This window comes from Pleuronectes platessa, chromosome 2 (assembly GCF_947347685.1).
Source record: "Pleuronectes platessa chromosome 2, fPlePla1.1, whole genome shotgun sequence".
Classification (NCBI taxonomy): Eukaryota; Metazoa; Chordata; class Actinopteri; order Pleuronectiformes; family Pleuronectidae; genus Pleuronectes; species Pleuronectes platessa.
The window spans coordinates 6,354,425-6,377,577 of NC_070627.1; the positions used below are offsets into that span (position 1 = coordinate 6,354,425).

At 42.0% G+C, this 23,153-nt stretch overlaps 1 protein-coding gene across 2 annotated transcripts in view; it reads left to right on the plus strand.

The window, feature by feature from the left end:
• The first annotated feature begins 1,136 nt into the window (after positions 1–1,136).
• Positions 1,137–23,153, plus strand: part of phc2b (polyhomeotic homolog 2b (Drosophila)) — a 32,315-nt gene continuing 10,298 nt past the window's right edge. For both annotated transcript variants that reach the window (XM_053441652.1, XM_053441659.1), the window contains exons 1-7: positions 1,137–1,266; positions 11,367–11,691; positions 14,658–14,819; positions 14,935–15,012; positions 15,470–15,631; positions 16,540–16,674; positions 16,960–17,254. In XM_053441652.1, the coding sequence (XP_053297627.1) occupies positions 11,425–11,691; positions 14,658–14,819; positions 14,935–15,012; positions 15,470–15,631; positions 16,540–16,674; positions 16,960–17,254 (1,099 nt within the window). In that variant the 5' untranslated portion in view covers positions 1,137–1,266; positions 11,367–11,424. The remainder of the gene's footprint in view (positions 1,267–11,366; positions 11,692–14,657; positions 14,820–14,934; positions 15,013–15,469; positions 15,632–16,539; positions 16,675–16,959; positions 17,255–23,153) is intronic.

Below are 23,153 nucleotides of genomic sequence, written 5' to 3' on the forward strand. Positions count from 1 at the left end.
GTACATGTACCTAGGTGATTACATGTACTCAGCTCACACCGTCAAGAACCCATGTGAGCTTTCAAACTGTATTAATGTGACACAAGTCTCAGTTTGCTTTGCACAGATACAGCTGGAAGAAAATGTTTTACTTTTATATTTTGAATTCATTTCAGAACCTGTACTTTTATACTTTTACATGAGTCGTCTTTAACACAAGTATCTGCACTTCTTGAGCAGAGTACCACCTCTACAAGTAAAACACATGGGGAATTCTGCTTTTACGTTTACATTTACTCAGTTAATTTGCACTAGTATAGAAATAGTTGCTTCTGTCCTCAGCTAACACCACGAAGAATCCATGGTGAGCCTTCAAACTATATAAATCTGACATGTTTGATTTGCAGATACAGCTTGAAGAAAACGTTTTTATACTTCGAATGCATTTCAGAACCTTTACTTTGATAGTATTTAGTATAGTTCTTGAGTGAATGTACCCAGTTAATTTGCACCAGTGTAAATATAGTTGCTTCTGTCCTCAGCTCACACCGTGAAGAACCCATGTGATCCTTCAAATACGAGTACTCTCAGGTGGCTTTGCACAGATACAGTTTGATATATTTTTTAATAGCTTATAGTTAATTTTAGAACCTGTACTTGTATAGTACTACGTGTAGTACTTGAGTAAATGTACTTGCCTGTGTCCTCAGCTCACACCGTGAAGAACCCATGTGATCCTTCAAATACGAGTACTCTCAGGTGGCTTTGCACAGATACTGCTTGAATTTTTTTTTGTATAGCTTATAGTTAATTTCAGAACCTGTACTTTTATAGTACTACGTGTAGTACTTGAGTAAATGTACTTGCCGGTGTCCTCAGCTCAACCCTCGAACACCCCACGTGTTGTTTTCGCAGAACTATAAACAGAACAGTGCATGGGTTCAATTCTCGGGTGTTGCCATGGTGATGAGGACAGCGGCCACCTTGACAGGAGCAATGGAGTAAAGGGGGGGGGGGGGTCGCTGTTGATTGACAGCAAAAGAGGGCGGGGTATAACACAACCCTTGCCGCTCATTGGCCAGATCCGAGTCACGTTATCAGTTTGGAATGCAAAATGACACGAGTGGCCGGGCCACGCCCCCTGCTCCTCCTGCGCGGGTCTGACGCAGCAGCAGCAGGAGCAGCGCGGAGCCTCCGGACACTGATGAGAGGAGAAGCGCCGGAGAAACGGTGAGGGATCCCGGCCAGCGAGAGGAGCGAGCCCCCGCGGGGACCCACGACTAAACGGTGAGATGACGGAGACACTCACCGCTCGGTCACGGTAGTGGGGCACCGGGGGAGGGAGGGAGGTAGGGGAGCGGGCACGGCGTGTGTTTGTGTGTGTGTGTCGGAACGCGTGAGGGGAGAGGAACGGTCACACAAGCTAACGTCTCCTCGGGGGGGGGGGCCCCAGCCCCCGGCAGCGGAGGTGGGGCGGGGGGGGGGCTCCGGTTCGGCTCGCTCACGCCACTTCCACGGCTGAGTTGAGTGCGCGGAGCCTCGTGTCGCTGAACAGAAAGAGAACCGGAATAAAACCCAACATGGTGGCGGGTGAAGTGTGGCTAACAGCGGGAGCTAACAGTGTTGTGGTGGAATCCGCTCGGCGGCAGCTCCGGCTGAACGTGACCGTGAGAGCGGAGGAACTTTTCTGACCTCAGCCCCCCCCCCCCCCCCGGTTGTTTTAGCTCAACTTAGCCAGGTGCTTGCTGGAGGAACTCCGTAGGGCTCGGGTCGTGACCTTGGGGGGGAAATCAGGAACCAGTTGTTTTTACTTTTTTGGAACAACTCTTGGATGGTCCCGACTTGTTTACTGTGGCCATGGCCGCCCAGAGTGACCCCTGTGTGGGCAAAGAAGTGCCACAGTCAGAACCCCCTCCCCTGTGTTCAGCCAGTGTGTGTGTCGGTATGTTAGTCGACTTTAGTCTTGTTTTGTAAACCGATTAACCGTTTGTGTCTTGTTTTCCAAGCAGTAACGACTTGTTGTTGTTCTCTGTCTTCTATTATAAACATCTGTAGGTTTTGCATCAAGGCTTCAAGGATTTGGCAATGTATGTATTAGGCAAATTAAATAAACTGTACCAGTAATTAGATTTTATTATCAATTAATTAAAATAGTTAAAGGGATAGTTTACCCAAAAATGTAAATTACCTCATTATCTCCTCACCACTATGCCGATGGAGGGGTGGGGTGAAGTGTTTGAGTCCACAAAACACTTTTGGAGTTTGAGGGGTAAACAGCGTTGCAGCCAAATCCAATAACAGTGACCAATTCTTCAAATGTATAACACAACAACAACAACAACAAAAATCATATTGTAAACATCTTGTCTTAAGTTGGACTTGAGGGCTGCGGATGACACCACATGAGCAGTACGGAGGAATGTTATGTTTTTTTATACATTTGAAGAATTGGCCAACGTTATTGGATTTGGCTGCAACACTGTTTACTCCTGAAAGTCCAGCTATTGTTCGGAACAAAAGTCAAAACAGCGTATGAAACATCCTGGGCCAGATGTAATGGTGTGTAGATTATACATGACAATTGAAAATGATTACTACTTTGAATATAGACCATATAATTATTTAAGATAATCAGCAGTTATCTTCTTCTTTGGTTAGTTGTATCTTGAAGTGTTTATTCTATAAAAGATCATAAAAAAGTGAGAAAGCACCCAAACATCCTTATTTTTATCATCAATCTAAAAGAAAAGCACATGATCATTTTTATTTAGCTTGGGAAATGATTGAGTAACTGCATGACAAATTCGTTGCTTATTAAATAGTTGTCAGTTTCTTTTGATATCGAAAAACAAGTTGACAATTTGAAAGTTTCAGCCCTGGCTCTCACCACAGGCCCCAAGTGTCCTCTTCTCTTTTGAGGTTGCCCAATATGCAAATTCTCACAAAAGGATTGGGTCAGTCAGTTCACCAGTAAAAAAGAGAAACACCCATAAAAAGCATTAGAGGGATACTGTTAACCCTGAGCACACACTGCATGTCACCCAATTTGGTAACTTTTTATAATTTAATGTCATGATGAATGATTGGTTAATCCAAGTAAACTTAAGATAATGGCTCTAATATTATTGTTTGAGAAAATGATTGCATTACTACACTACACTATTCATAGTGACATCATGATGATGCATTTCTTACCATAGTCTAAACTTTTACGATCTATGCAAGCTTGAGGTTGTTTCTATAAGTTACCTCGGAAAATGACTTATTGAACTGTGCATGACATCATTTTCGAACTTATCGACTTTTCTATGCAGAATTTTGTCTTTACATTTACTAGACAATGCTACTATTGTTCATATAGGGTCACGTTTGTCTATTGGGACCCCAGCTAATTATAGCCAATGCTGGACACCTGCTCATATGAACCCCTTTTATATAGACGTGGTGGAATTTTTCCACCTTGCTGCTCTGTATTAAAGGTACCAACAATTAATGGAGGGCCCTTGTTGTTACACTGTAAGCCAGCATGGGATGTAGTAGCTGGATAGGTGTCAGACAGATACCGATGTTTTGCTTTTACCTTTCATGCCTCGGATTCTGAAACCCTGACATGCAATCTAAAAGCACACACAGGAACTCTTATATGCTGGCCCTTCTAACCCTTACCCTAACCCTTCAGTGTAAGCAAGCAAAGATGACCTAATGGTGGGCGGCTCTTCTTAACAGCAATATCATGGGATGTCTGTTTAGAAGCAGCAACACACTTGGCAAAAAAAACATTGATTTTCTTATGCTCGTCTTGGGTTAATTTCAGGTGGATGCTTGTTATAAGAGCAGGTTGAAGTGGTGTCTGTTGAGAGTTATCTAAGTGTTATGAAATCTGATGAGCTTCATACGGCCAGACATTATTCAAATATTTAGTTTAGACAGGTGATTATTTACATGTGAGATGGTCCCACTGACCAATCTCTACCCAGTTTGTATTAACTGGCCTCTTGCATGACAATCTATTAGACTCGATCATGATCAGCATCAGAGCTGCTTTATTCTTTACTTTAAAATTAACTTTTGCTTGTGCCGACTCAGCATACCAGGATATATTTTTGTTGGCAGGATACTCACCAGCTGTGCTCCCATATGTTCAAGGTGCCAGTTTCAGTCCCAGCAACAGAGAGCATTTCCACAATCACAGACAGGTTGTGAGTAGCCATGCATCATATCAGGAAATAATTGATTCAAAGAGAAAAGTTGTCAAGGTCAGGTTTGCTTGATTATGTTGTGTCAATTTCATGGTTCATTGGGCAATTATAAGTTGACAAGGTGTGTTTATATTTTAAGACAGTCTATTTCTGTTAAATTGTGACAACTTTGTTTGAATGGGTCAAATCAACATCCAGTTTGTGCTCTGATAAATCATTTTGATGATTGAAGGGAGCAGATGTAACTTTTCAACAAATCAATTTAGTTGTAAGGATAATCTCTGTTTACTACCCTGGTTCAGTTTACAGTTCACTGTTTGCAGTTGGTCCATTTAGCCTAAAGTAAATTAATAAATCTAAAAACCTAATGTTTGCAGGAAGACGTACTTCAAGGTACCAATTCAGATTTGTTCACAATTAAAGTCTTGAATAGGAAAATTGACACAGCCTCTTAATGCTTACAAGTTAGTCTTGTTGTTCTAGATGATTTGCTTGGTTGTTGGTTGTCTTTGATTTTGGCAAAGACGAAAAGCATGGCTTATTATGCATCTGCACCAAGCAGAATAAGACTATCCACTTATTAATATTGACATGTGTCCAACTGTCCCTATCATTCCATATCTCTGAAACTTAACATCATTCCAAAGCCTTCGGATGTTGAGATAATCTCAAGAGAACAGCACATGATACAACACATGTCAAATCAGGTCAAAGACCCCTCTGCCCCCGTGATGACCTGTGAATGCTTAGAAAAGAGGCTTAAAGCTGATTATGTTGTCTTTTGCACTTAGTGTTACAGTCTAACAATGAAACAAGGATTTCAAAATAACAATGATTTCAAGCAGGATTTGCTATTATCATAAAATGAAACAACTGTAATGCACGTTTCATCTAGTCCATAAAAAAGTAATGAATAAATGTATATTTGCTTATATAACGCTTAATCTTTCTGAGTCAAGTGACCCGTTGAATGATTGTTCACTTGTGGAAGCTTGTTTCTGAGAGGCCATGAAGCACTATGTTTATCTGGGCTGCGGCTCCTCTCAGCTCATACCTGACCTATTTTTTTTCCAGTTGGTGCGATCGACTCCTGAGAGCGATGCCTCAGAGACTGCTGTGAAAGAACAGTGCGAATGGAAGTGTGCTGCTAATCTGTGAGCTTTGCCAGAACAATTTAACCGTGGTATTTTTAGATCAGATGGAGAATATTTCATTTTGTCTGTCATCCCACTGGCCCTCTCTTTGCCTGTGCTTTTCTGTCCACTTCTCCCATATTTATTTTGAGAGTTGTTAAGCGTCGGAGGGCGAGGGTCTTTCTAAATGGAGCTGAACAGAAAAAGATCAAAGGCCTCTCAGAAGAGTCAAGTGAACGTGTTTTGTATTTTCACAGCGTGAGGCTACATGTGCCGGAATGGCACACGCTTAGCACACTTAACCTGGAAAGCAGCCAGAGTGTCTTTGTACTGGTCCACTCGCTGTAGTAGGCGAGGTCCATCTGAGCCAGATAGCTCAATTTACGTCTAGCTGAACAATCTTGCCCTGGGATCAGTGGATATCTATGTCTTACACACTCTTACAAAGGCACTGCCCTGCTTGTTATGTTTGGACAAGACCCATTGACCATCATCTGCCTCTGGGGATGACCCCCCCTCTCCTAACCTTGCAGGAGAAGTGCTGCTTTTTAGAGCATGGGATGTGGAAGATTACTTTTGCATTAGCGATTCATAGGCAAGCTCTTTTTATTAGGAATCAGGTGAGAGTTAATGACATATTGCTTTATCTGTAAAGATACTAGGGATGTCACGATATGTAGAAACTCGTGAAGACACCAGTCTTACTGACTACACCAAAACCTTTGGTTGGCTCAATACCAGATACGTGCTTAATTTGATCTTAAATGTTTTGCTGCTGGACTCATCAACGTTTCACTTATAGAAACAAGCTGCATGGTTGTCTTTTTTTTGAAATGCTAATATATTGATGCACAATGGTGGGGGGAGGGGGCTGGCAGGAAATGTTTTAGAGAAATATCTGGAGCAACTAACATTCCCAAACATTTTAAGAAAATGTCACTTCAGTGCATGTCTGACATGTCATTTACTGGGGAAAAAACATTTGAACGCGCTTGACTGCTCTTTCCATACTAGAGATTTATGAGTCTGGCTGGCGAACGATATCCAATGGGCCCTCCCCCCCAAAAATAAGTGGAGACAGACATGGAGAGTATCTAATTAATTTATTCACCTCCATAAGGGCTGAATCAATGAGGGCTGTTTCTGTACAATTCGTTCTTTTGGAACTCGTTATGCCACAGATGAATCTTTTTCTTTCATTTCAGACTTTTCAAATGAATCCTAATGAGGAGGGAGAACTTTACTGATATATTTTCAAGCTAACTACGAGAACATGGGCTGGCAGGGTCTTTGATAAAGAAATCAAAAAGGAAGCCTCCTATGGTGCTTTCATCATTTATTATTACACTTCTCCCCAGAAGAGCTTGTTAGGCATCAGTCTTCTTTGGTGAAAAAAATGTTGACTTTATTTGTCCTCAAGCCTCTTGCTAGATCACCCCTGACCCCCCACTTCACTGGGACCACTCTGTTTATTCTTGTACCTCAAAGCAGTGTAGGGTCCAATGCCTTCAGATCTTGACGTCCAACATCAAGCAGCTCATACCAAACAAATCCACATCATCTCTGTTCTCTTCCTCTTGTTTTGACACCCCCCCCCCCCCTTCCTCTGCCGCACACATGCTCTGCTCGCCAAATGTGAGACTCAAGGCTTGCATGTCTGGCTCCACCGCCAGCTAATCTATATGCTAATGACAAGATAATAATCAATGAGGTTCACGCATGGTTGGCCCCAATCAATACCACATTGCACCAGCAAACCATTCAAATGGCTTCATTTCATACATGTAGACAGTTGGGTGGCGTGTTAATGTGGCGGAGCAGACCATAAGTATGCTATTATCCTCTGGTCTTATCTTCCATATTCCACCTAAATGCATTCATTTGTCATCAAGGAGAGGTTTGAATTCAAATGCAAAGCGTTTCAGATTTATGAGGGATTTGCAATTTTCTTCTTCCATTGTTTTGCATTTCATTTTCACAAATTCCTTTAATTGGTGGTTGGTCAATGTTGTGCTGTGAATTGGCAGAAATATGTCTCCAGGTTCCCATTTACTTTTAATGGTGCCTGTTTTAGCAGGTGTTCAGCAGGTTTATGGTACGTTTTTGCTAAAGGTATAGTCTGCCATTACCTCACATTGGTGGCAGATACTTGGTAATGGCTGTCTAGGTGAATCAATATTTTTTCCTCAAACCTCAATGTCAGTAATGTCTCAAATTGATTCTGATACTGGCCTGCTGCTTAGATGGTGGGTTAGATGTTCAGTTTTAGGTTATTTGTGGAAATTTGCTTTGTGTAAATGGTTTAAAACCTGCAGTCTCCAAATTTGAGTCACTGAAATGAAAATTGAGCCTTCAATTTTCAGCTGTCCAGACCAAGAGTAGGCAAAATAAAGGATATGCCATCTCAGCGCTGTCATTTTAATGAAATGCCTCATTACCTTTGGTGTGTGGCTTTTCATAAAAAAAAATAATCAAGGTGATGATGACAGTCCACCTTATGTTAGAGGGTCTATGTATCCCCCCAAAAAAATTCAGGCACCAGCCGAGGGGGAGGGGAGAGACGGAGTAAAATCATTACCATCATCTTCATTAGAGAGCATCCTGTTGTCCAATCAGAAGGCTGCTCTGCACGGGGAATCCATAGGCACCCCGTTGGCTGTCGCTAGGATACCACATAATCAGGAGGCGAGCCGCGGCCTGGTTGGTGGAGTGGGGTGTTGATGCTGGGACGACGAGCTCGCTGTGTGTTGGGGGTAGACAAGCGGGGCCGGGGATTTGGATACAGCACAGGAACACACTCGCACACGCTCACTCAGTCAGTCAGCCAACCAGCCAGCCACTCAGTTTGGCAGACAAAGAAGAGCAACATCCTGCAGGAGGACCGCACACTCCCGGGGGATGGGGCATCATACCCCTGCATCGCGTTGGGGGGGCCGGAGGAGGTAGGAGCACCAGGGTTAGGGGGCTTTGTCTCAGCAGCAGCAGAGTACCCCATCCACACACAGGCATACATTTCTGTTATGATCTCTTAGCTGCTAGCTGTTGAAGCCATTATCACACATCAATCGATTGGGGCAGCTGACAAATGTTTTCTTGTGGTAAATTTTGCTGTGGCTCATCAGAGTTTTCCTTAATGTGAAAACTGATTGAGGCTCCTGCACTTCCTCACTGTGATCTTAGCTCTGCAGAGACAGCCAGTCTGTCTGACAGACTCTTAACAGCTCTCATCTTCCTGCAGGCCATGCAAATCCTCTAGACACGAACCTGACAGCCGGTTCCTGCGGTCCTGCAGCGCCGGCATGAGTCGATCAATATGTCCTCTTGAGAGGGATGTAAAGGGCTGAAATTGTGTTGTTATGGTTTTGACCGGGTCTTTGCAAATGCACTGCACACTGCCGGGGCTGCTTTGATGTGCTCTCATACACTTTGGCTCTGCCACTTCTCATGGGTACCAGGTTTTCCCTGGTATCGGCTCAAGGCTGGATGTAGGGTTAAAACCAGAGTGTGTGTGTGTGTGTGTGTGTGTGTGTATGGGGGTTGGGGGTTCTCCATCATACCCCGTTCACTGATGGATGAGTGACTCCTCTCAGAATGACTGTGGCTGAACTGAAGGCATTATTACCAGAGGGGATTCCCTCTCATCTACACATGCGGGGAAGCAATGGGAAGCAGACTGGGATGTAGGCTAATGAATACATACAGGCAGGCAGGCTTTGGCAGCAGCTGTGCTTTGTTTACAACCACAAAATCACCCTTTCCTTATCTGGATATCAGCTTTTTCATAGAAACAAATATGTGGATGGGAAACGTTCAAGTCATGAAAAGCACTCATTGTTTTCTTGTGTTGGGATTTTTTTAAATTTATTTTTGTATTGTTCCGAAATAGATATATAGTAAATAGTATTTCCTTATAATCTTGCTTCAATAATTCTAAAACGTCCTGCTTTGCATTTTGTATAATTTTCTTAATTGATATATTAATATTTACTCTAATTTAATTAAAATTATTTAGAATCATTTCAAGTTTTCATTTTGAGGTCATTTAGTTTATTTGGTGCCTGATTTGTTTACGTAGACATTTTAAAGCTGTTTAGGTTCTTTCAAGCTGCCATTTTAGGGAAAAGCATATGGTTTAGTGAGATTGCAGTTTGTTTCCAAGTCTGCTTTGTAGGATAAGTGGGCCATCGAGCTGTGCATGGCCCCTAATCCGCTCAAAAGAATAATGAGGAGGAGGAAATAGCTTAAGAGTTGCGGCATGGCGGCAGCATTGCTCCTTATTTAATTACTTCCATCACACCCTCTCTCTTTACTCAAGCCCGTTGAAAACCCTCGACCTTCACCTGCTCTTTCCCCTCCAGCCATCCCCCCCCAAAATAACTTCACGTGTACACCTCTAACCTCAGGGCTAGAAATTCCATCCTCCCCGTTTTGGCCTTTCTTTTCAGCTCTGTTACCTCAGCTGTCACGCTGTTTGAATTCAACTCCCCACACTCTCATTAAACCCTCCTTCTTCTCTAAACCAGCATCTCAATCTGTTTTAAAACGTGTTATTCTTATCTTTTTTTGTTAGAGCTCAGCTTCATCAGAGCCTTCTGAAGTTGCCTCATATCCTTTTCACAACTTCATCTTTGCTTTGTCTCCTCCCATACGCTTCTTCTCACTTCTCATTCTAAGCTACTCCCCGTCTCATCTGCTCTGAGAGCTCTGGACCTTGTTTCTCCTGTGCTAATGGAGAGCGGAGCACCAGGAGACCAACCCTTAAGAAGGCTTTTATAGAAGGGCCTTAAATCATTGTGCTTTTTTTTTGTCCTTGACCATGATTGACAAGAGTAAACGGATGTAGAAGTAGAGATGGCCTATGTGATTAATGTTGTTTTATATAAATTAATTACTTTTTTTTCCAAACAAATAGACGGGACTCTTAATTATAGGATTTTGAGTAATCGTTAGGCCTATAATGATTGGTCTGTTTTTGATATGCTTGTTTTATAACAGCCTCTGTTGACTTCACATTGAGCTTTGATCAAATATGCATGTTCTCCTTTAGGTTAAAATCCCCACTGCTTGAGATACAGTTCAGTAATAAAGTGTACTGCTACTCTGTCTTTTTGAGCTGGATTTTACTGGATTTCATTAGATTCCCAAATTGCATTTTTGTGTGCTACTCTAACCAGCCTCGCTCTGCCTTGCCCCACTTTTAGTTTTTGAGAATGAGGTCAGACTCAAAGAGTAGAGTCTCCGAGTTAGTGTTTGTCATCTTAGGCTACTAGAGGAGTAGTTTAATACTGGCTCCTAAATTTAGATGGAGTTTCTGTTTTTTTCCTGTCATGCATTAAAACAACAGACTTCAGAGGAACTAGTCGTTTCCCACTTGAGGCTCAGGTCGTTCTGCAGATTTGTTGAATGCCCCTATGATCCTTGCTGTAGTGTTCACAGCTGTGTTCACATCTGTAGTCACATGGATTATAATGGGAATATAACTGGTTTAAAGTCTTGTGGCAAAGCTGGTTGAGGTGTCCGGGCAGACAGCACATCCATGAAGGTGTCAGGGCTGTCACCGAATTTCTGTAATTTAATTTAGTTTAGTTTTAGATTAAATGCATACATTTACAATGATCAATTAAAGAGCATATTGTAAATTAAGGCTTTCAGTAATAACAATACATATTTTTCTTTATTGACATTCCCAGAAACTGTTTATTGAGCTATTTTGCTAAATATGAGTTTAACCTTGCTTAATGTTTTGATTGAATTAGAGCAGTGCCTTTGGTTGCAGAACATTTCGTCAGGTCATAGAACTATTCGAATCTGCTTAAGATGGAAAAGGACTTGAATAAATAAACTTATCTGTAGTGAATATATACATTTTCACTGCTCACATTTCATTTAATGTGTCACATTTTCCTGAAGTTGAGTGGTTCTTGAAATGTCGTGCACAGGGGAATTTTAGCTTCAGTTGTGTTGGGACTAAAACAAATTAATTGGGTTTGGTATAAAGAAGGAAAATAGTGTGTCCTTTTTCTCATCCCCCTCTGTCTCTCTCTCTCTCTTCCAGGCACAGGAGAGCCATTCAGAAGAGCCGGGGATCAAAGGTGAGAAGAGCAGAGGGCACCATGGAGAGTGAGCCGGGGGCCCCTGCCTCCACGGCTAACAGCACCGGGACCGCCACTTCCTCCACCACCACAGCTGTCAGCAGCAGCAGTAGTAATACCTCCAACACTACTGCTACTACTTCTACCACTTCCGCCAGTAGTAGTATTAATAATAGCAGCAGTATTAGTAACACTACCAGTAGTTCCGGTAGTAGTACGACAACAGGAAGACAGACAGTGCCTCAGATATCTGTGTACAGCGGGATGCCTGACCGACAAACAGTGCAGGTGAGCTTGGCTTGAATACAATTGTCCGTCTGTCTGTCCTTCTGTCCGCCTGTCCGTCTGTCCTTCTGTCTGTCTGTCTGTCTGTGAGATACAAACTCAGGCTGCATTCACATTGAGATGCACATAAAGAAGCCCACTTTCCTCTGCTCTACTGCCCCCTGCTGGTGCACAAGAAACTTCCAATAGAAGTCTGTGCATTTCCTCACCAGAGCAGTTGATGAAATACGAGGCACTTCTCTCTCTGATCAGTACACTGATGACGGCAGCTCAAACAAACCGTCACAACACAGGATTTGTTCAAGTTGGAGGAAGGAATGCGTTCAGTCCTTTAGTGCTCTTGACCCTTTGACCCTGGGATAAACCTCTGCAGGGGATTACGCTCCCTGAATAAGGTCCTCTCAACTTTTAGGGCTGATCCTGTGACAGCAGGGTTTTTGTATCATCTCACCCTCCTTTCCTCGCGCTCACCCGGCTGAAAGTTAGAGGGCAAACCCTATTGACAGCAAAAAGCCCTCTGAGCTTAAGGGACTGCTGGTCATCTGTGGCCAATGAGAGCTGAATGCATGCATGTGTTGCATCCCTGCTAATTGTACCCTCCTTCTAAGAGATGTGGGTCTGTATGGTCCACTGACACCACAGACCACAGGTCAACATCCTTTCTGGTGGCTTGACAACAAGGCAGAGGGCCCTTCCAGAGGTGAAGGGTGAGGATTTATTCCCAGTGGTTTAGCTTTGTTAAACTCTGGTCAAAGAATTGATGAGACTTTTGTTGCTGACTGTGATTGAGATTGTATTTGTGTCTGTTTGCAGCAAACACCAGTTTAACTCCTTTGAAAAACTCCAATTGGGCTTATTTTGTCTGCAAATACATGTAAACACACACTGCAGCAACAAATTCAGATTTTAATTATTTTATCTACTGATGTTTACAAATCATTATTAATTTAACTATAAATCATTGGGGGAAAAAAACATATATTAATCATAAATTCCCATTTAAAGCTCTGTGACAAAGGTGATGCTTAAAAGTGACGTTGTGGTGATCAATGAATTGATTGAATTAACTAATTGTTAAATCTGTTTTGTTAAAATATATTCCATAACTAAAAAAGTTATGATTTATATTTTTCCAAATTATCCCATAGAGCAGGAGTTTTCAACCGGGGGTCCGTGGCCCCCTGGTGGTCCGCGACGGCATTGCAGGGGTCCGCGAAATTTGCTTTGATATTTCAGCACATTTCCAGATTACTCTTGAATTTCGTGAAAAATATCTAAAATAAGAAAAATATGTCTAAAATTAAATAAAGCTGATGAGGGGAACCTTGAAACCAGCTTGGGGCTAGAAACTGCCAGTAGTTTTCCCCTGTGCATGCGTGTTAAAGGTAGATGTAGAAGAGCGGTTGAGCTAGGTAGAACAACTCTCAGGAGGTCTTGAAGATTTAGTTTGTATGAAGGAAATTCTTATTTGCTAAAAAAAAGGCCCAAAAGAGCAGAATTAATACTGGAAGTATTAAATAAAAGAACGAAAAACAAATAGTTTATAATAAGACAAATAAATTGGCATAATAGCCAAAACAATTACTTGCAATAACAGTCAACTTTACCACGTTCGCTGGTTGAGAAACAATTTCTTAGGAGAGCTTACGTCTATCCAGTAGCAGTTCTCCCGACAGAATGAATAGACACGCTTAAATCGGGCCTAAGCACGGCCCAATTGTTTGTGTGATATTGTATGATTATCATTTGTGACATATTCTGCATTACTTTGTCATCTTACTCTTCAGTTGTAGCCCCAGTTTATGTTGATTGTTATTGATCACCGTTACTCTAACGTTCTCTCAACATGACAGCTACATGTCTGAACATTTAAGTCATGAATGTTATATATTGATGTACTTATGGTTCTGAGATGCAGTACAACTACAAACTGCATTTTAATTTTGTTTTCAATTCTTAACCACTGAAAATCAACCGTTTATGTTGTTTTTTTACACAGATTTTTCTAGATTTGTTTTAGGTTTTTAAATAAAACCAACATGGAAAACCAAATGTTAAAACTTCCTTCTATCCACATGCAAGCAAACACGTATGCACGTGCGCGCGTAGGCACATCAGTGGGCCGCGGATTATTTTGTAGTCCGAATGGTGGTCCCTGGGACAAAACCAGTTGAAAACCCCTGCCATAGAGTAATGTCACATAAGTTAACACATGCAGTAAGTCACTGGACCCTCATTCTTACCCTGAGGAGGATACCCTTTTCACTTAATTGCAGCTGACAGGGTATCATGTCTCAATCTTAGTTATTTAACTTCATGCTCTCTCTGCTTTGACATTTGTGGGGCCACCTGCAGATTTTATGATACTGTTGCACGTTTCATAGACTGCAGATACAACGGTATGATTTCACACAGGGTTGTACACAGCTGTGTTTCTGTGTGTGTGTCGGGGGGGGGGGGGGGGGGAATAGCCGGAAGCAGGCTTGTTATTTTGGAATGTAGGAAAGAGGCAGGTAACATGTACACACACACACAAATGTATACTTGTCACACAGTGTTTTAGGTTCTGAAGGCTGCATTGTTATTTCATGCATGGCTCAGGAGGTGGAGAGGGTTGTCCACTAACCAGAAGGTCGGTGGTTCAATCCTCGCCTCCAGTCAGCATTCCAAAGTGTCATTAGGCAAGATACTGAACCCCAAATTGCCCCCGACGGCTGTTCTATGAATGGTGTGTGTGACAGAAAAAGCTCTGTATACAGAAGTATGTGTGAATGTGCTTTGAGTGGTCGATGAGACTGGAATAGCTGCTCTATGAATGCAGTCATTTTCCTATTCATGCAGGATTTGGGACAGATATTTGTGTATCAGTATAGCTGAATTTCTGTCTTTTGCGTTTTCTGTGTCTTGGCCCCCCGTTTTGTGCAGAGTGCATTACTCAAACCTCTTTGTTTGTCCGTCTTTATATTCAGGTGTTTCAACAGGCCCTACACAGACAGCCCAACACAGCAGCACAGTACCTGCAGCAGATGTACGCTGCCCAGCAGCAGCATCTGATAATGCAAACCGCTGCCTTCCAGCAGCAGCACAACCTCAGCACCGCTCAGCTCCAGAGCCTGGCCGCTGTACAGCAAGTCAGTAACTGACCATGAACAATCCTTAATGCTGTTGTTGACTTGGTGCAAGATATGTTTCAGGAATCGGTATCACTCTCATTTACACCTATTTCCTGCTCTCATGTTGTAATAGGCCAGCATCGCAGCTGGACGGCAAAGCTCTTCACAGAACGGCACTTCATCTCAGCAAACAGGATCTACTCAGGCTACGGTAAGTGCACTTTTGAGTGTTGGCTCTGTCCTCTAAGAGCCGCTTAAGTTTAACTTATAGTTGTTCATTAGATCATCAAGAAACTAAGTTGATTTAGCATCAAGATACTTAAAGCAATATGGGCCCCTGACTGCAGCAGCTCTGTGCATTTTGCTGTTTTGGTGTTAAATTAAGTTGTGAAATGTGCTGGGTCCAATGAATCCTTGACATTGTGTATTTGACAAAAAGCACAGAGCACCTTTTTGAAAACAGCAGAAATTGATATTCATACTTATAAAGACTCTTAGTGTTATTATAATAATTTGTGATGGCTGACTATTTTATGTTGAGGTAATTGGTGCTGAAAAGTCTTTGAATTTGGTATGAAGGAAAGTGTGGAAACCCTGGTATTGGTATGATGATATACATGTACAGAGGTGTGTAAACTAATTATCCTGCTCATCTGCTCCCCCATTAGATCAACCTGAGCACGTCCCCGGCGGCAGCTCAGCTGATCAGCCGGGCCCAGAGCATTAGCTCCACCCCCACCAGTATTTCCCAGCAGGCTGTTCTGCTGGGCAGCTCCTCCAGCCCCACACTCACGGCCAGCCAGGCACAGATGTACCTGCGAGCACAGATGGTGAGACCTTGGGCATAGCCACTGGCACATTTACATAAGCGTGCATATATGCATAAACACAAGCGCAGACACACACACACACACACACACACACAACTTGAATAAATAAGAATACTCCTCCTCAGATTAATTTCTCTTCAGAATAGGTGAGTTTTGGCATGAATGTTATGCATACATCTTCAGACAGTAATTGGTGCTTTATGTTCATCTTGCCACCAGAGTAGGTGGTCAGGAGGATCTCTCCGGCCCCAGAGGGCTCATTACAAACACAGGAGAAATCCTTGAATATGTATGAGTGATCAGAAATCCCTTCTCGTGACCTACAGACAAGGTCACATGTGTTACCTTGTCTGTGTGTTAATAACCTGTCGTCTTTTGAGAATTGCTGAATGAATGAATTCAGTCTTCACTTCGCTCCGCTGGTCTATTTTGGTGCAGCTGGTCGTCGGTAACTTGTTTGTTTCAATTTGCTGTAAATAATGCAGCTGCCAATACAAACAGACTGTTCCTGCCTCCTCATTATAACCAAGTACCCAGCATTATAGGGTGTCTTTGATCATTGTGAAAGGCAGCAAAACACATTTGTCAGGTTAGATTTTCATAGCTTTTATTTATGGTGCAGCCTTCTCAGGTTAAATGAATGCCTTAGTTAGTGTGAAATTACGCCCTACAGAGATTTCATTTCTTTGAATTGATTGTTTTTCCATATATTCACTTTTTGATGTTCAAAACAGTGGAAGTATATTATTACTTCAGTACATTCAGTTTAAAGACACTTTTTTGAAGGAAATGTATGTATTTATGTGTTGTGGCTTTTTAACCATTACTTTTAAGCTGTTGTAGATAAAAGAACAATCAAATCCATAAATCTTTTTCATTCAGTTTACCTTTTGGTCTTTTCCCTTCAGGCCCAGCAGAATAACCTGGTGCAGGTGGCCAGGAGCCTCGGCCGGGCCGTCCCTCTGTCCCCTCAGCTGATCTTCACCCCAACAGCCACCGTGACGGCTGTCCAGTCAGACGGCTCCTCACAGGCCTCCTCACAGGTATGGGATGTTTTTTTGTTCCTCTTTATTTCCACAAAAATTATAATTACTCTCTTAAATGTAGTGTTTATGTCCTGTTTGTAAATACAATGTTATATGCAGAGGTGAGCGTCATCGTGGAGAATCTAAAATGGAAGTTTTAAATATTTTAACACGTTTATTAGATCGAATGTATTGGACTATTGTAGTATTGCTTTTTCTTTAAACACTATCATTATTCTGGAAATCTAATAAAATCGAATCCTTTAACCCTAATGTGAAATTTGTCTCAATGTTTCTGCCCAGAATCAGGTTCAGAACCTTGCCATCCGTGGCCAGCAGGGGGCAGCCACGTCTTCCTCACAGGCTCAGACCATGCAGGCTCTCAGTTTGAAGCAGAGCCCTGTGCCCATCCAGCCCACCCCACTCATCAAGAATCCTAACCAGGGCATGCAGGTCGCTGCAGGAGGGAGGACCAGCTCCTTAGACAGCTCCTCTGAAGGAGGGAAGAAGGGCGAGAGCACAGCAGTCACAGAAGTCCGAGCCATTAACATGAGCCGCAGTGTGACGGCTGTTAGTGCTCAGCCTCTCATTGCCCCAGGTAAGAAAATCTTGTAATCCCATTACCTGAAAAGCTAAAGTACTGGTGCAGTATGTACAATGGAGGCCTTTTAGCAATGAGGCAGAGGACATCACAGCTTAACCAAAAGGGCCCAGACCTCTGCAGAAAAATGTATCACTTTTTAGGGAGTAAAGATAATAATAATAAATAGTACTGATAAGGATAATAGAGATGACATATTTGCCAGTTGCAGCAGCCAAAATGTCAAGATTTACTCCTTTTTTATATCTTAAAAGATAGTGAAACAGATAAATCACTTTGGCTTGTAGGAAATTGCAATAGGCATTTTTCACTTTTCATTTCTAATTTTATAGCTCGTTCAAGTAACCTATAAAGACCTCAGGCGCCTGAATAAAAATGGACTCTACGACTTAAACATTGTTTTAGACAATCGTTGACAGATCTGACAACGGTCGCAAAAACTTTCTCAGCCTCGTAAGCAGATAGAGGCATGAAATAAAAAAATAATTCATTACCTTAAACATCTGGATTTCATTATTTATTATTGACCTTTTCCTTTAACTTCATGAACATTTTTTACACAACCTCAAACCTCATTTGTCTGAGGTACCCCAATTCTATAAGTTACCCAAATCAAAAGGAAACACTGATAGCTTGGTTAACGTCCTTTAAATTTCATACACGTTTATAAATCAGGTGTTTCACAACACACTTTTGAAATCCTGAATAACGATCGGTTGATCAAACAAGCTGAAGTCAGTAGCTTGTCTCCAAATTTCCCATGTGCCAGCCCAGGTTCAGTACATCCCCTGTCAGTATTTGTCCCTGTCTCTGACGGATAGTCCACACTGGCTACACGGTAAATTATGGGTATGTTAAATTTAAACCAGCTGCCTTTTTAGAAGGTCCATGTTATTTCTGTACATACAACTACACTCAGTGTTCCATAGGAATGCTTTTATTGTGGGCAGATAGATTTAGCTGCCAGATTGTGTTCCAGTTGCTGCCTGCTGCTTCTTTTTTTTACAACACATGTACATTTTAAACCTTTAAATAAACTTGAGGCTTCAATCCACTGACGGATATACAGTAGAAACTTGCTCGCGTGTTTACAGTAAGCTCAGATGAGAAGACGTGTTTTTACTCTTTGCACTTTTAATAGCTTTCTCTTGGCTTGGGAGTGTGACATGTCGGGGCCTGCATCACAAACCCAGTCATTCAGTAAAGGGGTGAAACCAGGCGTATTAAAGACAGTGTGTTTGGTTGCGTCTGAAACAGTGGGGCTGCTGAACCAGAAGCTGTGAAAGGCACAATGCCACGCAAGAGGCTCTCTAAACCACTTACTGTGTAATTGGAAGTTGGCAGCTGTTATTTTTTTTCCTCTTCCCTTGCAGTGTGAATTGTGTGGATATGCCAGCAATACAAGCTGATTAAGTCAAATTAAGTCCAGAGTGTCTGTAGGATAAGTCCCTTCAGATGCATTATCTCATCTTCCAGAGGGTCCTGATAAGACACAAAATACTTTACAGTGTGGACGCTTCGTGAGCTTAAAATCATGAAGTATGAATGTACTGTATGTGGAGTGCACATGAGTGTAAACCTTATTTACACTGGAATACACTATTAATGCATGCTGCTCTTTTTTGTCAGCCTACTCAGATGCGTTTGAGTGCCCGTGTGTTTTTTGGAGCATGTGTCTGGAAAAAGTGGCGGGGGTGGGGATTATCCGAATGTGCCGGCGCACAACTGCGTCTTGCTTTGTTGCAGTAATGGATTCACATAAAATGAAAGGGAGGATGGAAGACGAAAGTCTGACTGCACACCGAAAAAAAAAATTAACATGAGTTGCCATAGCAGCAGCCCATGAGGGACAGGTGTGTTAATACACTGTGGTGAAGGAAGAGCACAAGCAACAGGGCTGTCTGATGGATCCAACTTGACTGTGACTGGGTCATTATGCACTTTCACTGAAATCACCGAAAATGTGTCTCTGCAGGGCCGTCACTGTCTATTGTAAATAAAACTGTGTCTTGTTCCAGCTAATAGAAGTCTGCTGTGTTCGGTGCTGGGTGACGAGTTCACACCCCGTCTCTAACCTTGGCTTTCATGACTAGATATAATTAGTAATTTAATTAATTAGTCTTTTAATGTTCTTTCTTTTCAATGGTATTCATGTACTTATTACTGCGGAAAATGGCCTTTTAGTGATTGTCCTCGTTTGCTATATTACTTTTGCTTTCTACTCTAAATTGGTTTTGTCAAGCTCAAATTTATTGGGTCAATTGTGGACTAAGACATTAAGATCATCCTTTTTTAGTCCCACTATAGTTTAAATTGCTGTGTAACAGCAGCAAAGATAAAGTAATAAAAAAAGTAAGTATATTTTTAATGATGTGATGCGTATAGATATAAGACATGATACATTAATTAAGTAACTGACAGACTTATTTTATTTAGCTAATAATTCTGGGCTTTTTCTTTTTCTCCAATGTCATCTTACTTCTTTGACTCAAGTCAAGTCTCCTCTTCTGCCTGAAGACACAATCAAACCGATAAAGAGATAATATGCTGGTGAATAATTGAGGAGGTTCATAACTTTTCATAACAAACCTTATATTAACCATATCGGTAAACACAATATAACATTAAAACAAGCATCAAACTCATATTTTCTTTATTTGTGTTCATCGTGACTCAACAGAAACAAGTCTGGCCCGAGCTAAGATAGCAAAAAAGAGGAGGTGTGATTAACCGCGCTTGCTATTTTGGGTTTTCATCTCGCTATCCGATACACGACAGTTCATTTTGGAGCAATGTGAAAACTTAACAAACGTTAAAAGTCTATTGCTTTTTCTCCAAGAATAGGAATTGGGCTGAATACCAGCGTTTGGCCATCTGGCTTGTTGCAGTCGGTGTTTGATCACCTCCTCTTGGCAGAAACAAGCCACCTTACTATAAAAACCACAGCAGGGAACCCCCAAAAGAACCATGCTCACAGATTAAAGAGCAGGTCTGAACACGATGCCTGCGTCTTGGCAAAATTATGCAGCTTCTAGCAACGGCATCGGTTGCCAGTTTAACTTGAATATGATGACCAAACAAAACCTGGAAAGACAAAACACCAAGTGATGAAGTAACCCTTTAAACAAAAATGAAATCCCAGCCTTCAAATGTATGTAAAACTTTTTCACTGAGCAAATAATCCACCCTGTTTTGGCCTTGTCTGTAGTCTTTTGAAATATCCACTCGGTTATTTCATTTAAAGGATTGAAAGGACCAGGCTTGTGCAGAATACCAATGAAGTTCAAAATTGGTTTTCTACCTGCTTTTATTTCTGTCCAATCTTTAGGCTCTGGACTTTTACTTCAGTTATTTGTAAAATAGGTTTTATTTAGGACGACCTGGCTGTTATGTTTCCATTATTCTGTCAGTGCAAGTCTCCTATTTGATTATGTATCTGATGAATTGTTTTGAAGTGAGGAAAGATGGCCTGAGGCCGCTCTATTGTTTAAGGCTGGAATGTGCCTTTATGAAATTAAGCCAAAGCAGCAGCCAATGAGAACGTGGAACCTCAGGGATTTTCCAGGGCCTGGTGCTGTGAACTCATTAGAAAGCATTTACTGTCCTCAACCTCAGAGCATTGCACAACTCTGCACCAATAGATATATATATATATATATATGCATGTCTAAGTGGGCTGGGAGGCCAAGCTGCAGATTGTATGATTGCATGTGTGTGTATATATATAAATGTGTGTGGGTGTGGGGGCCCTGAGTCATTCCTTTCCTTAATCCCAAGACCTTGAGGGGGAAGAGCAGTTAAAATGAATTCCCCTGTCTACCTCCTCCTCCAAGACTTTTCTCTGTTCCTCATTAGGGCCTTGAGAAAGTTGTCAGGATTCATGGGATAGGCTTGTTGCATCCGGTGTGCACTGATTCAGAATTCCCCTTCATTTGCACAGACGGGACGGGGGGGGGGGGGGGGGGGGGGGGGGGAATGTAGAAACTGCACAGTTCCATTTGGGTCACTGCAATTCAATTAGAAAGTAAATATCGTTGTTTTTTGACTCTTGGCAGTTTGCCTTCGTTTGTTATTAGAATTTTAGGGCCATATTTTATACAAGATTATAATGATTTATTTAATAATTCTGGTCTTTGTCTGTTTGTGGCTCGCATAGCTGGAGAACCATTCATCTTATTGGCTCCTCAGTTGACATGTGTATTGTCAAGACTTGCAGAGGCGACCTTGTCAGTCTGTTGGTCCAGACTTCCACATCTCAGCAAACATTGGATGAATTGTTACCACAGTGAGACAATCCCACTAGACTCCTCTCTACTTTGTTCTCACTGAAAATGGAGAAAACATGGTCAACATGAAATATTTAAACCTCATTTTTGCTCAGCAGCCTCTCAGAACTGTTGACAGGATTTCGGAGTCTTGGTCTCTGTCAACACGCACGAGACGACCAAACTGCCTCTGCTGATAAAGACCATGTAAAACAGTTGAAAGTAATATTTGACATTACGGGCCTTAAATGATTATTTTTAGTATTGATGAATTACCGAAAATAACTGAAGATCCAGTATCGTTGCAGATTATTTATTTAATTTATCAATCAACTGATTGTTTCAGCTATAGGCTCATCAAACTAACATTTCCAAAGTCAAGCATTGATGTGTGTATCCACCCAGCTCTGAACACTGTAAATATAATCTTCTGCCTACGCCATAGCTAACCCAGGTTTCTGTTGGTGGGTTCCACTGTGTCTCGCCACGTGAAAAAGAAAACCGTTTTCAGCTGATCCTGTAGCGTTTAAGGGACTAATGACATGCAAACTCCGCTGGATTGAGACATCTACATTTTCCGCAGCAGGGCACAGACTGCGGTTAGACCCTTGCAGGGAAACTTTGAAACCAGATGGAGCCTATCCCACACAAAACATCATGAAAAGAACAGGAGGAGGAGAAGGAGGAGGAGGAGGAGGAGGAGGGTGAGGATCATGGGGATTTGAGACAAATGCTGATGTACTTGGCAGTTTTCCATGCTTGGATTTATTGGAGAGGGGTTCATTAACATTACTAAACACACCTCCATGTTCATGCGGCTCATATAGCAGAAGCTGCCGTATAGTTCTTCTCTGCAGGGACAACTCATTTGTTGTTTGGATTTCAGTAACATGTCTGAGTCTGTTGGTTCTTATTGCCTCCTGGTACAGTCATTGGAGAGGAGGGAAGCAGCAGACTGACTGACTGGGAGCCACTGACTCAACATTACCTCTATACAGGCTGTGTCATGGCCTGCTGGCTCCTCATGTTCGTTCCTGAGGCATTTCTAATGTTTGAGTAGCCTCGGGCTACTTCGCCAGAACACTCGCCCACTCACACATGCTCCCACAATGCAAGATTGATGCTCTGTGTCGTGGGCTCCGGGGCAGGTTATGAGCTCAGGATGTCTCTTTACCCACAACACCACTGACAGGTGATGACAGGCTGTTTTGAAACGATTTGTGAGTAATGTTCAGGCCAAAACTGTAACTGCAGCGACAAAGTACCGTTCAACCAGCACTCAATATTAGCTCCCGTCATCAGGAAGGTGAAGAGACGCCCACTAAACAACAGACATCTACATTGTCATCAGTTCTGAGCCTGTGACTCTGATAGACACTAGGTTCTCATGGTCTGGAGCAAGTCATAGTTCAATGCAGCAAAGATATTTCTAAACTACTTTATACAAGACAATTATATGTGATCAAATTGCGTATAATTTTTTAAATATAAGGACGGAAACTTTCTTTTTTTATTGATCGATCTTACAATTAGTAAATGCTTTTCAACATTTGAAGAAAAAATTCTGTGAAGCCAGGGGAGTGTCTTCAAATTATCCAAAAACTTTTTTTGTTTAGGAAAGCTGTAAATAT